This window comes from Alligator mississippiensis, chromosome 12 (genome assembly GCF_030867095.1).
Source record: "Alligator mississippiensis isolate rAllMis1 chromosome 12, rAllMis1, whole genome shotgun sequence".
In the NCBI taxonomy this organism is placed as follows: Eukaryota; Metazoa; Chordata; order Crocodylia; family Alligatoridae; genus Alligator; species Alligator mississippiensis.
The window spans coordinates 26,399,115-26,414,707 of record NC_081835.1 but is presented as its reverse complement, the minus strand read 5'-3'; the positions used below and the strand labels follow the sequence as shown (position 1 = coordinate 26,414,707).

General features: G+C 42.4%; 1 protein-coding gene across 11 annotated transcripts in view; it reads right to left on the bottom strand.

Moving 5' to 3' along the window:
* The window catches only part of WNK2 (WNK lysine deficient protein kinase 2), a 214,405-nt gene that overhangs the window by 32,341 nt on the left and 166,471 nt on the right, over positions 1-15,593 (bottom strand). For 9 of the 11 annotated variants that reach the window (XM_059715495.1, XM_019495400.2, XM_059715490.1 and 6 more), the window contains 5 exons: positions 12,161-12,219; positions 11,425-12,083; positions 10,368-10,582; positions 4,121-4,333; positions 3,138-3,236 (listed from right to left, as the gene is read on the bottom strand). In XM_059715495.1, the coding sequence (XP_059571478.1) occupies positions 3,138-3,236; positions 4,121-4,333; positions 10,368-10,582; positions 11,425-12,083; positions 12,161-12,219 (1,245 nt within the window). The remainder of the gene's footprint in view (positions 1-3,137; positions 3,237-4,120; positions 4,334-10,367; positions 10,583-11,424; positions 12,084-12,160; positions 12,220-15,593) is intronic. The other 2 variants (XM_059715493.1, XM_059715494.1) reach the window with 1 other exon arrangement.

Sequence of the window (15,593 nt, the reverse complement as noted above, 5' to 3'; positions counted from 1 at the left end):
TTTGTTAAATGTCTGGCAGCACTCTGTGTAAAGCAAATGGAAGTATTTTAATCCATTTGCACTGCTGCCTTGAAAAAAAAGCCAGAAATGAACTGCTACATGTGCTCAGATGCTGCAAATAATGATGACAATAACAACAATAGCCCAAAGATGTAAACTTATGTACAACTTGTGGGTCAGGTCAGCTCTAGAGCCCCTGATACTATCAGAAATTCCCACGTGAGACAGCTCAGGAAATTCAGTGCCATTACTCCCATGTGCCAAGTTACTCACCTGCCTAAGGGTCTAAAAGACAAGGTCCTACTTAAACAAGACTATTAAAGGACTAAACCATCAAATTTAGGTCCTAGGTTCCTGTCCCCCATGACACCTTCTCCCAAACACATCACTTGGAAGACACTGGACTGTAATACCCAAGGAGAACATTAATGGTCAGTCTCTCTCTCAAAAAAAAAAAAAAAGCTTTCAAGTAATCTCTGGCGAAATCAAATTTAGTTGACCTCACATGAAATGCCCTATTTTATTTTGGTTTCTAAATTGAGACCCTTTACGTCTTGATTTCGAAACTGCTCAGTTACTGGAACTGCTGTTGGTCTCAACTGATATTATGGATTCCCAATATTTCTGAAAATCCAGCCCCAGTTTTCTCAAAATGGAATCCTAGCTTAAGGTAGCTTTGTTTTAGAATGAATGGTAGAGATTCACAACCAAGAGTTGCATAAACCTGTTTCCACTCAACAGGCCAAGTTCTAATCTCATATGTACAACATTTACTCCAAGTATCTCAATACCAGCCACACCATACAGACATGCAGCCGAAGTGCATATCTATAGTACATTTAGGATCTGGCCCAAACCTTCATAATCCAGTTGTCCACTAGACCAACCCTCTAAACTTAAAGGCCTGACTATATTTTTAGACCAAGAATAAAATGTTTCCTTGAGAATGAGTCCTCCAAATCCAGGCTGGAACCTGCAGAATCCTCAGGTCCTTAAAATGGTCACAGAATAGAGACAAGCTGGTGCTCCTTGTTTCCATTAGATGAAGCCACTAGACACATCCGCGATAGAGCACACAGCAATCCCAGCTCCTGGTGGCCTTGGGGACAGTTGAGGGATTAGACACAAGTTGATCTCCCACATTACAATATGATTGTCTGATACTGACCTGCCAGAGTCACCAGAAAGAGTAGTTAAAGGGGAAAAAAACCCTAACAAGCTATTAAAAAGCAGCATAAAGTTTCGACAGCTCAACTTTTAAAAATAAATCATCGTTTTCACAGCTGGAGTGATTTTGGATGGACAAGTTTGTGCTAAGCCTACCCAAATCCTAGTAGGACTCAGAGATGGAGGTATGCAAACCCCGTCTCAAAACTTTCCCCCAAAAGAAACAAAGAAGAAAGTCCATTGACTGAGACATAGATCACCCAAGCAATGAATTGTGCCAAGTTATTTAGGCATTTGGAAGCTTCAAATAGTTAAGTTACTGCATCTTCTATCAATTTCAGCCATTACTGCCATTGATCCAAACCATTTTTTTTTTTACTTTGTGTTAAAGAAGACATTCTCCCCATTATGTCAGCCAAATGAATAGCAAATTTGTGATAAATGAATTATTTGCACAGATAAGGGCACAGCCATTAACCACCTCTGGTTTTTAATAGAAGTCTGTGCATGCAGGTTGTCTTGAAACCTTGTAACAATAATTGGCTTGATGTGCGGAGAGGTAAATGCCACTTCTAACCTATGTAGATGATGGGAGTTTTGAGGATCTTAAAAAAATATTCTGTTTCTTTTTAAATTACTATTTAGATACAGAACTGGAAGAATGTATTAGAGTGGTCTTGTGCCTTTGATCTGTACCACTTGGATAAGGATGAGTAATGTGTAATCCCAATGGGGAAGTCAGATATCAATGCAAATGGACATATAGGTAACTGAATATTTCCTCAACATTAGGCTTCTTAACATAATATGTAAGTGGCCTATAGTACCTGATCAGTACAACATATCTTATTGTACAAGCAAAATCCGTTTGCCTAAAAAAGCAGCATATCTATTTAGAGAAAAAATGTTTGAATTTTAAAATTTAAAATATGAGGTTTGATTGAACTGCCAATTACTGCAGCGATTGTACAGATAAAATACAAGTGTTTTATTCGAGCAGGTGCACAGTTATTTGAAATAACTTATTGGATCCTGACAATCCATTTCAAAGTATGATAAGAAAATCTGATAAAGCTTTTTTCTTTTTTTTTTTAAACTTATTTATGCTTTGATGAACTGCTAATTGACTTCATCTCTGAGGTCACATGAGGTCATAAGAAAATAAACTGAGTAAAAGTGCTTCAGCCAGGGTAATTTATATGAAAAGGTAAATGGCACCCTTCTTTGGAGTAGCCAGATATTCACACCACAACTGAGCATGTCAAAACGAGCCTACTTTACACTAATTCACTCTAATTACCATGAAAAAAACCACTTAGAAAGCAGACTTTAAAAGACCTAGCTGGAGCACAGTCATCTCAGCAATTTCCACATGCAAGGGGCAGGAAAAAACAAAAACAAAAATAAAAAGAGTGGATATAAACAGTACTGTATATTGTTTTAATACAGCCCTTGTATGGAAGTTATACCCTTCAGTGACCTTCTAGTATTGTATCAGCTTGCTACATGCATGTCTTCATAGTCCAAACATGTGTGAAAGAGACCATTCATCTACAGAAGGTTGGATTTCTTTTTGTTGTCGCTGGAACTGGGACAGCAGACATGTATATTTGCCACATTGCAAATAAAAAAAAAGTTACTTCAACATAAATCACAAAGTACAAAAGCTTGATAAAGTCCAGGGTAAAATTTATCATAAGGCTATATAATAAATGATGAGATCTTCCACACATGCTTTTGGTACCCAGGCATGAGCCAAAAGCAGTGCAAAAAAGCTTCCATATGGAAAATGAAAATAAATTAGGAGTGTCAATGATGATTATTTAAAGGAAAGAAAGAAAAAGAAAGAAAAGATGGACCAGAAGGAAAGGCATCCTGCCAAACATAATAGAGATATAAAAGATGAGACTGGGAAAAGGGGGACAAAAGAAAGATGAACTGTGATAAAATACAAAAGAACAAATACAAACAGATGGACAAAGACACAGGTCCACTGAGGAATCTGGTACGAGGTTTGCTACTAGATTTATAGGTCACTCTCTCAGACGTTTGGTGGAAAACCGTCCAGCCTGCAAATGAATATAAAGGGAAGAAAACAAAGACACTTATAAAGTACAAGTAGCTGTGATCAGATGTCCTATACCATCAGTCAAATCAACTTTGTTAGCTAATCATCCACATCTCCACTTTAGACTTGCCAAGGAGGATAAGTGAATTGACCATACGGGACAAAAGAATGCAGTAACAGCAAAAGAGAACAGATATTCTGTAGATTAGTTTGGCAGGAGGTGCAAGGATGAACAAGGTATTTTAACCATCATTGTAACTTTCAGCATATATGGAATAAAGATCAGTTAAAGTCTAGGGAGCCATGCACTACCACAGAGCTATCAACATTCAGGATGGATGACAGCCTTTACTGCTCTATATTTTAGTCATGATTCCAAAATCATGCAAAAACCTAACCCCCTAAAGCTGGAAATACAACATCTTGCTCAGTTAAAGTGCAAGAGAAAAACAGAACAATTATGGGGAATTTTGCATCTACCATTATCAAGGGAGCAAGAGAAAGAAATATGAAGTAAGGAACACGTTTGCCATTTTGTCCCACTATGTAATTTTTATCCAATGGCAATACGACAAATTTCACAGGAGGTTAAACCAGCGGAAGCCATTGTTTAGGACAAAAGGTGTTGCTGGAATTTAGTCAACCATATAGTTCATCTACAAGGCTTATTCATTTCATATTCTGGAAGTAGTTCTTTTTATTTTTGTTCCTCTATAGACTTACTTTTCTATCCTCCTTTTTAATGGTGAGCTAGTAACTTGGGTTTAAGGCCCAATTCTTCCATTGCTAGTAGTAGAGCCCCTCCTAAATGTTTAAGCCTGAAGTCTATGTGCTAGTATGGGCATGTGCTGGGAGACATGCTGAATGGTAGGTATGAAAAATCACCTTGGCCAGAATTTCCATGGGTGCCACCTCCTTCAGAGGCTAGGCCGGAGCAGATATCAGAAGACAGTGAGGCTTTAACGGAGCATGGCTGTTGCGTCTGAACCGATTTCCCAAATGTTGCTGATGCAGAAGAAGTTACTGTTGCTGCAGGAGATCCAGAATGAGTTTTTGTTGTTTCTTTGGGGAGAGACTCGTTGCACTCTGACAAATTACCTAGAAAAAAAATCCCAAAACACCATAGAATTGCAAAACCACCATAAGGAAGCCACTGCAGAGAAATCAATGTAGGCTTAATTACTAATTTACCACTGAAAGGAGTAGAGACCTAAAAGTGCTAAAGCACTGTATGAACTTAGCATTTATAAGGGTAAGGCAAGGATTTCTTAGGAGGATATTTTTTATTGGATTAACTATGTAGTTGGGATAAAGTCAGACAAGTTTTTGATTGCAAGACATTCTTTGTACCAAGTATATAGTTGGTCCAATAAAAAATATATCACCCTAAGAAATCTTTGCCTCTTGCATTTCTGGACCACATAGCACTTGCAGAGGTTTTTTTTTTCCCCCTTTTATTAGTGCATCTAAAAATATTTTACTTACACTATCAACTTCTTATTTGTAGGATGAAAAATCAGTTCATAACATTTCATTAAATTTTCCTAACTTTACCAAACCAGAGAGACCCAAGTATAAATTCAAGAGCAGCAATATTAAAAAGATTTGTACAAGTGCCTAAATAAGAGCACAAGTTGGAGCAGCCTAAGTGAGGCTATCTATGCACTTCTAGAATGTGAAATGGACTGGCAATATGAGAGAGAAGCAAAGGGAGAGAAAAAAAGGTGGTCACAAAACTAGGTTTGAAAGAGGGAGTGAAATCAGGTGGAGAATTTTTAAAAGAAATTTTGAAATTCTATTAGAATATGGAATGGAAGCTAGCAAAGATGACCCAGGATGGGAATTATATAATCAGAGTACATCAGCAGTAATATTAGAGACAACCTAAAGGATATAGCAAGGCTAAGGAGGAAGAATTTTAGTAGCCAAAAGGAAAAGTGATTAGGGGTGAATGGGCTTGTTACAAAGAACTGCCCTTGAAAGCCACCTGGAGGCTGCAGCTGGTATAAACATTAGAGCTGTGGGAAGTTTCAATACTGGCTTGATTCGGAGATTTAGCCTGATTTGGCGGCTGAATCTCCGAATTGAATCAGGAGACCCATTAATCTCTCCAAATCAAATCAGAAGCCTCCAAACCAATTTGGAGAGATTTGACCATAGACGCAGCTTATGTTTTTTCTACGTACCTCAAAGTACCAGGGGCGGCAAAGTACCGGGGGCAGGAGCGCTGAGATGGGGCAGATGGAGTGTCCCACAGGAGCACAGGGGGTCCCCTGCATGCTCAGCGTTGGACCCAGAAGCAGACTAGAAGTTTTTCCGGTCCACTTCCGGGTCCACCACTGAGCATGCAAGGGACAAACCCACCCCAGTAATTGATGCCTCCTAAGTATGGGGGGGCAGGCACCCAGGGTCCCCCCAATGGCCGATTGCCAAGCCAGAGAGGCCGGGGGCAGGGTCTCCCACACACTCAGTGGCTGACCCGGAAGTGGACTGGACGTACTTCCGGTCCACTTACGGGTCCACCGCTGAGCGTGTGAGGACCCCCCCCAAACTCCTGTGGGATGCTCTATCTGCCCCAGCATCTCAGCATTCATGAGCTGTGCCTGGTACCTCAAGGTATGTAGTAAAAAACCTTATAAAGCTACATCTATGGCTGAATTGCTGATTCTCTGAATCAGAACTGAATCCTCGAATTCAGCTTTGGTCGAATCTAATTGGGACAGTGATCCAAATCAGTGTATCAAGTCACTGTCTCCCAATCAGGCCGAATCCAAATCAAATACTGCCCACTTCGCACACCCATAATAAACATGGGGAACCATCTTGTAGTGGGAGTAGGTCACCCTGAGCACTATTTCAATCCTCCAGTGTCTGAAATGGCTCCTAATAGCCTTCCAGGTGCAATTAAAGATGCTGATTTTGACCTGTAAAGCCCTAAATAAGGAATCGGCTCCTTTACAACCCGTGATGATTTCTATGGTCAGCCTACAAGTACCATCACTATATGTCAAATCCAGTTGGCAGACGTTTATGGGAGGTAGTTCTTGGTAGTTGCTCCTCAGTCCTGGAACTCCCATTTGAGGCCTGCCAGAGCCTAAGCCTGGACATCTCAAAGTACTGCAAGACTATCTTGGGAGGCACGTGGCTAACAAAGCTAGCTCAAGATGTTGTTCAGTGGGCCTTTGTATTATTTTGATCTTTTAGTTGCCCTTTTAAGTCAAGTTGTTCTGTTCTCTTACTGTAAACCAGACTGAGCATTTGTTGGGAAGGACAGCATATTAATTGCATAAATAAAAAAAGAATAAGGCACTATGTAAGAAAAAGTACACAGTGAAGAAGCACCTCACTCCACCAGGGCTTCAGCTGTAAAAACGCAGAATTCAAGTCAGAATTCTAAGACAGGAGAATGAAGAAACACATTATTTTGAACACTTTGTATTGAAGTGGTCATTCACACTCTCAGAAACTGAGGAACCATCTCATTAAGGTTCTATATAGCATGCTTGACTCTAATCTAGAGATGCTCAACTTCTAACCCATAGCAATGGGTAATCCAGTCTGAAGGGCTCCCCAAGAGCCAAGCATGCAGGGCAGGGAAGGTGTGGTACTGGCACCAAATCTGGCTTGCAGACAGACAGGCCCCATGCCACTTACCTGGCCCACAGGGCTGATAGGTTGAGCACCACTGCTCTTACCCATTTACATAGACCCATGGTGTCCAACCTTCTGCCCTATGGGCAAGATGAATTATTCAGAGTGAGTCAGTCCACAGGGCAGATACATTCCATGGACTGGACCTGGCTCATGCTGGATTGCAGCCTGCCACCCCAGCCCTGTGCATACTAAAATGGGCTCTGCTACCCTAGACCCAGCCTTTTGCATGCTAGATTGGGCCCAATGCCCTATCCTCAGGCCTGCATGTTCCAGATCAGACCCTGCTGCTCTGCCCCATGCTGCTCCAGCCCCACAGATGCCAGACTGGGCTCTGCTGCCCCAGACTTGCACATGCCAGTGGGATCCTGTGTGCAAGGCCATGTCATCTGGCCTGCAGGGCTTAGACATTTAGTGGTGGGTAAGTGGTAGTTGTATTAATCACCCCAACCCCAATATATTTTTGGACCCTGGGGGAACCGCACAGGCCAGATCACAGGACTCTAAGACAGATATTTAGAAAGTTGAGGGTTGGGGGCTTAAGGTTGAGAACCTGACATAAACCACGACAAGCAGAGGAATCAGTGACCACAGACAAAGATGTGGGTGTTGTCAACCCAGACAAGAAGAGAAATGCCAGTGCCAATCACAAGACAGCTCATATACTGAAAAATCTGAGTGTTAAAAGACAAGTCATACAGAAGAGATAAGAGGTGAAACATCCACCAGATAGCAAAGGCATGGCTAGAAAGATACAGTTTAAAACAGAAGAGATGCTGTCTTGCTTTATATTAAGGTAATTGCTGAAATGTATAAACTATGCATAAAAAGTTGTTACTGTTTCGATGTCAGTCAACTCCCCCTTACTGTTTTATTGTTGCTGCAGCTTAAGAAAACTGGTATAAACCAAAGTGGATTGTGGAATGTCAATTTTATTTTCATTTTATTTTTACCATTTTAATTTACATCTTTAAAAAAGGGTCTATAATTAAAACCAATACAAGGAAATTTAAGTAGCTATAACAGTGTGTCGCAGGGCACCCCGGTGCCTGCTCCTAGAGAGGAGAAACTGCCAGGGAGAGCACCCCGGCAGAGCCAATTGAGCACAGCTGTGGGTTGCCGGAGCAACTAAGGGGAGCCAGCTGCCTGTAGGGGGCAGGGCCTGGCCCTTATGAAGCCCAGGGCTGAAGCCAGGCTAGTAGTTCTCTGCCAGCAGCCAGAGAGGCAGGAGCTCCCGAGGCTAACAGCAAGTACCGCTCGAGTGAAGGTTAAGCCATGATGTTAAGTTATAACCAGGCGGCTTTGGGTTGTGTTTGGAGTTATAGCAGGGAGGCTTGAAGCTGTGTTTGTGTTATTACACCCGGAGACTTGGGTGAGGCTGTAGGGGTTGGAGGAGGCCTCAATCATAGGGACCCCAGAGAGTGTGGGGTGCCCTAGCGCCAAGAGGGCGCATTAATTTCACAGCGCCAGTGAAGGCGCAGCTTGCGCGCCAGTGCAGGAGCAACTGGCGGTGAGGAGCGCGGCCAGTGGGTCGCGGGCGCAACCAGTAGGTTGCAGACGGGGGGGGGGGACATAGACCCCGGATCGCGTGCGGGGTATATAGACCCCAGTCCCAGAGCGGGGGGCGATTTCATTGAGAAGCCCAGGGTGGGCACGGCGAGCCCCAAGGAGGGGGAGCACCACTTTGTATTATTGAGAAGCCCCGTGGGGGCACAGCGAGCCCAAAGAGGGGGAGCGCCATATTGAGCAGCCCTGGAGAGGGGCAATTTTGAGGAGCCCGAGGCGGGCATGCCCTAGAGCGGGGTGATATTGAGGAGCCTGAGAGGGGCCATTTTGAGGAGCCTGAGACGGGCATAGTGAGCCCGGCCGCAGGCTAGTGCGGCAACACCCCTCAGACCGAGGCAGGGCGCTGCGGTTGCCCCAAGAAGACAGGGAGTAGCAGCGCGGTGAGCCGGGGTCAGAGAGGGCACCCGTGCGGTTGGCCCGTAGGACCGGAGGCCCACTAGAGAGAGTCCCTGAGCGGGACTGCACCGGCAGGGAAGTCCCAGAGTGGACGAGAGTCCCAGTAAGAGGCTGGGTACTAGAGAAAGCCCAGAGTGGGCTACACTATAGAGGAGGCCCAGGAAGCGGGCCTACAGACATACCAACGTCTATTACATCTGCGAGGCTTGGGGCATGGTATCAGGGGAGGTTGGAGCCATGCATAGCCCATAAGGCTAGGGTGTCTGGAGAACACCCACCATATCAGGAGACCCCAGGGCGTCTGGAAGAACCACGGGGACAGAGGTCCCAAGTAGCCGTGCCCAGGGAGTCATAGGCAGCCTCCCAATCATATTCCAGCAAGACATGGCGGGTGAGAATTAGAGGGTGCCTTGGGCCAGCCTGACACGGAGTGAGGGACCTCAAGGAGATCACGGCCCTCCGCGAGTACCCCGCCGTGACAGTGCTCTACGTGGAAAGAAATTTTGTTGGATTTGAAATATAGGGCCAATAGAAAAGCTAATCTGTCAGCACAACACACATTAAATAATACTTGCAGCAGGAAAGTCAGGCATTTGGGGGGCGGGGGGGGGGGGGGTAACTGTCCCTAGAAAATTACTATTTCATGACTTTTCCGACCAAATAATGCCAAATACTGTCCATGACTGGTAAGACAATCCTAACTGTATGTTTGACAACACTAGCAAATATCAGAATCTCAACTTCAATCAAAAGTTCAAGATACCAATCACAACCTTACATTTTTCTTTTCATGGGAGGGGAGAAAGGTGCAAATCAAAACCCATCATACAGAGCAACTTTTTTAAAAAGCTATTATATCCTGCTGTATAACCCCAAAAACCAACAGCATGGTGAGAGTGAATACCACTATTAACAAGTGACATGTTGGAGAGGGATGGAAAAAGTTAGAGAAAATTGAAATGTCTTTCTCTCAAACTGAATTGTGATGTTATTTTACTTCTACACAATATTAATGGCTTTAGAGGAAGAAATTGTGCAGTCCAAGCTGTCTGTATGAGAAATAAAAATGTTTCTAAACCTCAGTCAATTTAGGTTATATTCTGAAGCATGAGGACTTATTTCTCCAAAACTCTGGCTCGCTTGTTTTTAATCCTCATTATTTTAGTATTACTTATTCATATTATCTATATAAATGTCCAGTCCTTTTTAAAATCCTGCTGAGGGACATTATATCCAAGTAACCACACAGAGCAAGTTTGTTTTCCTCTTGTCTCATTATTCCTGACTAAATATTACCTTTCAAGTAACCAAGCACTGTAGTTGACCCAGGGAAGGTGTGGGATTACTAATGGAAAGCTTAAGAAAGTGGTCTACAATGTGAGAATTTGTCTCATTGTAATAAAGGCATATAATCCTTTGTTGCTTTCAGCCTGCATTCAGCATAATTACATGGCGAGCTAGCAACAGAAAGCAAAGGGAAAATAAAATGCACTGCTTCTATTTAAGTAGCTGTACCTACTTGTATTTGAGGGTTCACTTTTGAGATGCTGAACCAGAGGGTTTAAGAGTTTTCCTCCTTTTAATTTATTTTTGTTGGTTCTTCGGCGGCGGCCACTTGGTGGGGCCGAGTGAAGAAACCCCACATTGGGTGGCAAGGGTTTTCCCAGTCGAGCATAGAGAGCCTCTATCTCATTTTTCTGCTGAGTCTGCAGTTCAGCTATTTCTTTCATGTGCCTGGTTTAAAGAAAAAAAGAACATTGTGCAAGCAGTGTGTTTGACAAAAGTAAAGAGAAGATCCCATGAGTTATACAACAAGCTCACTCATACAAAAGGCTGTACGTTTTATAAAAATCTAGGGGTTTTAAAAAGTGTGAACACAATAATGCTTTATGCACATACATAAAGTATCACTGCTCTACCCCCTGTTATTTTACTTTAGAAGTCTAAGGTTATGCAGGCAGATTTTCAGAATACAAAATTGGCATAATTGGTTTGCAGATGAATCTGGAATTAACACATTAAATGGTAACCAGGATACATTACACCGTTCTCTTTGAATGGGACCAGCTTACTAAACTAACCAGGTCACTCTGTATAACTGTCCTACCCTCATCGTTATTCCCTAGGATCTGAAGGGAACACAACTGGTTTAAATTCAAGAGCTGTAACCAAACTCAAACATTTTCAGAATTTCTGGCCCTCCAACGAAGTGACAAAAAAGGTACAACTGCTTCTCTAGATAATATGTACTGGGAGACATTCCACAGGAAGGAAAGGAAAAGCAAACGTTTAACACAAGGTGACCCTAGAACCTGAGCTGTCACTTAAAAAAAAAAATCCTGGAAAATGTACATCTTCAATATACTTCAACAGAAATATTATATAGAAAAGTGAATATGCAGCAAATTCATGTCTATAAAACCCCTTATATTTAAATTAAGTTCACAGCAAGATTGGGAGCTAGTTGTTCACTGATTTCAGGCTCATCACTTCAAATTTAGCCCGTAACTGGTTTAGACTACATGGAGATTCTAAATATACCCAAGAGCCCAGCATTGTTTTCTAGTCCAACATACTTCTCTCTCAGATTCTGCAATTCTTTCTTCATATCTGCATCTTCAAATTCCGAGTCATTGTCACTGCTCATATATGATGACTGTGAATGGAAAGTTGTTATATTGATAGTGGGAATTTTTGCTCCCTGACCATTAGGGGATTCCAGGCCTTGTGAAATGGTCTTTCCAGATCTTTGCAGAAAAGCAGTTGCTTTTTTTATTAAGTCACTGGCTGCAGTAGTACTCTGCACGGAGGGCTGAGCAGCAAGAGATTGGTGTTGGAGAAACTCATCACCAGAATCGCTGGAACCATGGTCATAGAAGACATCAACAGAAGAGGCTGTCTGCATTCTTCGTACTGAAGTCTTCAGATCAGGGCTGGAGGGAAGCTCATCCAAATAAACATCTGGTGGTGCAGAGAACCTTAAGCAGTGTGGTGATGTTAAAGTTAATTCATCCTGTGTGCTGATCACAGAAAACCTGCCAATAGTTTTGGCTGGTGTACTATTCTCAGGCACTTCAGTCTGCTTTCCACAAGAACCAGAGTCACTTATCTCCCCATCTACTTTAGGTGCCTGTATTAAATTCTCTGTGGGTGCAGATGGAGTTATGGTCTTTGCCTTCTCATTTGTTTTAGAAGTTTCCATCTGTTTAGCAATATTTGATGATGCAGATGCAGCCTGGGAAAAATGAGAGAGATTAATTTTGAGAATAAGTGTAACAAGCACAAATAACACTTCTTATAGTTTCATATTACCTGAGGAAGACCTTTTGTTGTTGTAGCAGCAGGAGTTGAAGTAACGCTGGCAGCAGAACCTGTTTCATTAATGGGGGGAGAGGGGGAACCAAAACGAGAAAATAAATATACATCTGGAAGGTTTTTTGTAATAAAAGTGAAGGTTAAATTAGCTCCAAAAGTTTGCACTGGATCAATATTAAACGCGTATAAATATAGAATCTAGGAAATCAGGATGTCAAGGTTTACTTCAACATTTAACAAGCCACAATAGAGGCAATATAAAATATTGATGATTATAAACAAACTTAGTCTACTGATCTGGGCAGTTCAGACAATGAGAAGTTTGTAGAATTTAATTATTACACTCAAAAAGTTTTCTGGAAGAAGAAAAAAGAAAATCTGAGTATTCCATGCTGAGCTCATGCTGTTAAGGTACTCTTGAGAGCTGGGCAAATAGCTGTCCAAACACTTCAATGAAACAGTATCCATAAAACAAGGTGGCTTTGACCCACAAATGGACAATCTTAGTTCACATCTTTTATCTGACAGGTGTCTATGGCAATAGATTCTAAAAAGGCCCTGGATCAAGGTTAAAAACACTATCCTGATGAAAGTGTTAACTGTAAAAACACGTGTGATAGTAATGGGGGCAACATTTCTTTAGTCATACACAAATGATTAAAATGCAGCTTTTAGGGTATCATATTTCTTAAGCTAAACCAAAGAATATCACTGGTTTATTAATTTATTTTCTTACTATGCATGATTCACAGTGAACATGAGGTGAGAATTTGTCATTTCATGGTTCTGAAATAATGATGTACACATGCATCTATCACATCAAATTTGTTTGGGTACCAAATATGAAAAAAAGAATATAAAACTAAGATGTGACACAGTCTTGAAATTCATACAAAAAACCTAGAACAGTGTCCTTACACTAGCCTCAGATTGATACAACTGCATTAGTTTAAGTGAACATCTAATGATTTGCACCATCCTAAAAAGTTCTCCTTAATACATTTCAGACAGAATGTACATCTTCCTGAAAGTAACTGGGGTTTTGAGCTGTAGTCCAGGCAGATCCTGCAGCAGATACGTATGCACAAACATTACAGCTTTTCTGTTTTTGAATAATCCTGTGCCACTTAATGGTCCTGTATTAGGGTATAAAGGACAGGGAAGCTCTTACTCAGTGGCTTCACAGTTCAGATTATATGTTGCAGAGGCCTATGAAGGTAGGGACAGAGCGCAGGTTGTGGGATCCACATAAACTACAACACCACAGAGAACCACAGCTACTATAAAAGTCACTTCTCTCTCTCCTTTACGTATGTGTCAGAGTGGATTCTATAGTAGGCAATTAGGAAGTTGTGTCCACCATGGGAATCGAGACATATCAGTCAAATAGTGATGGAGGTTATCCTGCAGATCTGGCATCTGACTTCAGTATGATGTCAGATGGCTGTTACATGGTTCAGCCATGCAAACATAACTCAAGAAGTGTTACAATCCAGTGGTCCATGTAGACAAGCATCCTGTCTGATGAAACAAACAGTAGATGCTTTAGAAGGAGAATAATCCACCCTGTCATACCCTTCCTGGCATCAGCTACCATTGGTTTAGGAATGTCAGTGGCTGCATCCCTGACTATTCTATTTAATAGCTATCCAACTGTTTTTTTGAACACTTAAGCCATACAGACTGTGGAAGCTGAAAAGTTCCTGAAGTAGACTGAAGACTCCAATAAAGTGCACCTTGATGTTCAGAGAGAGGCTCACCTGACATCAGGAAAAAAGTGGAAATGCATTGTGTGAGACACTTAATCCATTCTCTGTGATGAGACAGCTTGGCCTTCCAAAGGCCAAGCTTTCAATAGCTATAAAAGGTGTGTGGAGGCAGCCAAATAGGGGCTGGTCCTGCTACGGTATAGCAAAACTCTGTTAAAAGTATGCGGTACTGAGCTGCTTTGAGAAAACAACTAACAAAAGAACTGTTCTGGGTAAGCTCATGCTCCAGTCCTCACACTACTTTGTACCTCGATAAAAATGCTTAAAGAAGTTCAGATATGAAGACCTAGGGTGCATACACACATACTAAGTTTCTGATAGTTAAGTCGACTTAACTTTAACTCGACTTAAATGTCAGAGCATACACATACATGTAGAGCAGAGTTGACTTAAATGTGGTACAAGATAATACACTTCTAAGATGTATTATCTTGAGTTGCATTAGTGTCAACTAAGTTAACTTAAAGTACATGTGTATGCTAAGTTGACTTAACTTGTTCCAGCACTCCCATGCCCCATGAGCCTCTGGGGCAATCACTTCCTTTTTCACTACCTGCACTGTCTGGAGCCACATGCCTGTGGTGTGCTCAGGCTCCTAAAGGCACACACAGGCATCAAGGCCAGCTGCTTCCAGTCCTAGGTAAATCAGTCCCTGTCTTGAGTAAGTGGCAGCAAGTGGTGAGGGGTGAAAGGGAGGAACTCGAGGCTTCTGGAGCTTTTGGAGCTGGCCCCCTGTGGACACCTGCTGCCTGGCCAGGGGTGGCCCTGTGAGGTCCATCTGCTACTGATTTCCTGCTCCTTTCCAACAGGTCCACCATGTTGGGATGGCCTCACAGGGCTCCGGTGCTATTGCCTGCTCTGATACCCCAGCTTCCTGTAGAGATCCTTCCAGTCCAACCCACCAGCGCCTGAACTGGGAGAGCGAGGTGGTGTTCCACTGTGAAGAGTCAGTTTTCCTAGACGACAGCTTCTTGCTTGCATACATCTCCTGTATATCAGACAGGTTGGGAGACTGTCCAAGCAACCTCTTGCATTTTTCTGACAGTCAAAATTTTCTCAGTGAGAATCTGTCAAGATGGTCACTGCTTTGTACCATCTCATCTTGGGACTTAGCTTGGGAAGCAAAGTAAATGTTCTCAAGGCTGCCTTTTTACAACTGGAGGAGAAATACAAAGGGAGTAAGTGTCTGGATATTTTGTATCCTCCTTGGTAAACAAGTCTAATATAGGCATGCCATCCCCCCCTTTCATGGAACACTGGCTTTAGGACCAACATCTGCAGCATGTACAGCTGGTTATCACATCTGCTAGGCAACCGACCTGTAACAGGTTCAGTTCAATGAGCTTATCCCAGGGTGATGGCACCAAATCCATATCCTGATGACTTCCTGGTAGGGAAAGGATGACTGAACAACTCTTTGCTTGCATTGTCCAACAAATTTGCACTGTGAAGTTTTGGAACAAACATGAAACATTATACAGGCCAGCCTCATGGCCTTAACTCCAGGATAGTCTCATGAAGTTTTAGGTCATTTTAAAACCATATTCCTGGTATCCTCAGATGATTCAGGTACACAGCCCTGCCTGTCCCTTTGCATCTAGGATATACCTCACCTTTAGGAGGTGGCAGAATAAAGAACAATACTTGTTCAGACATCAACA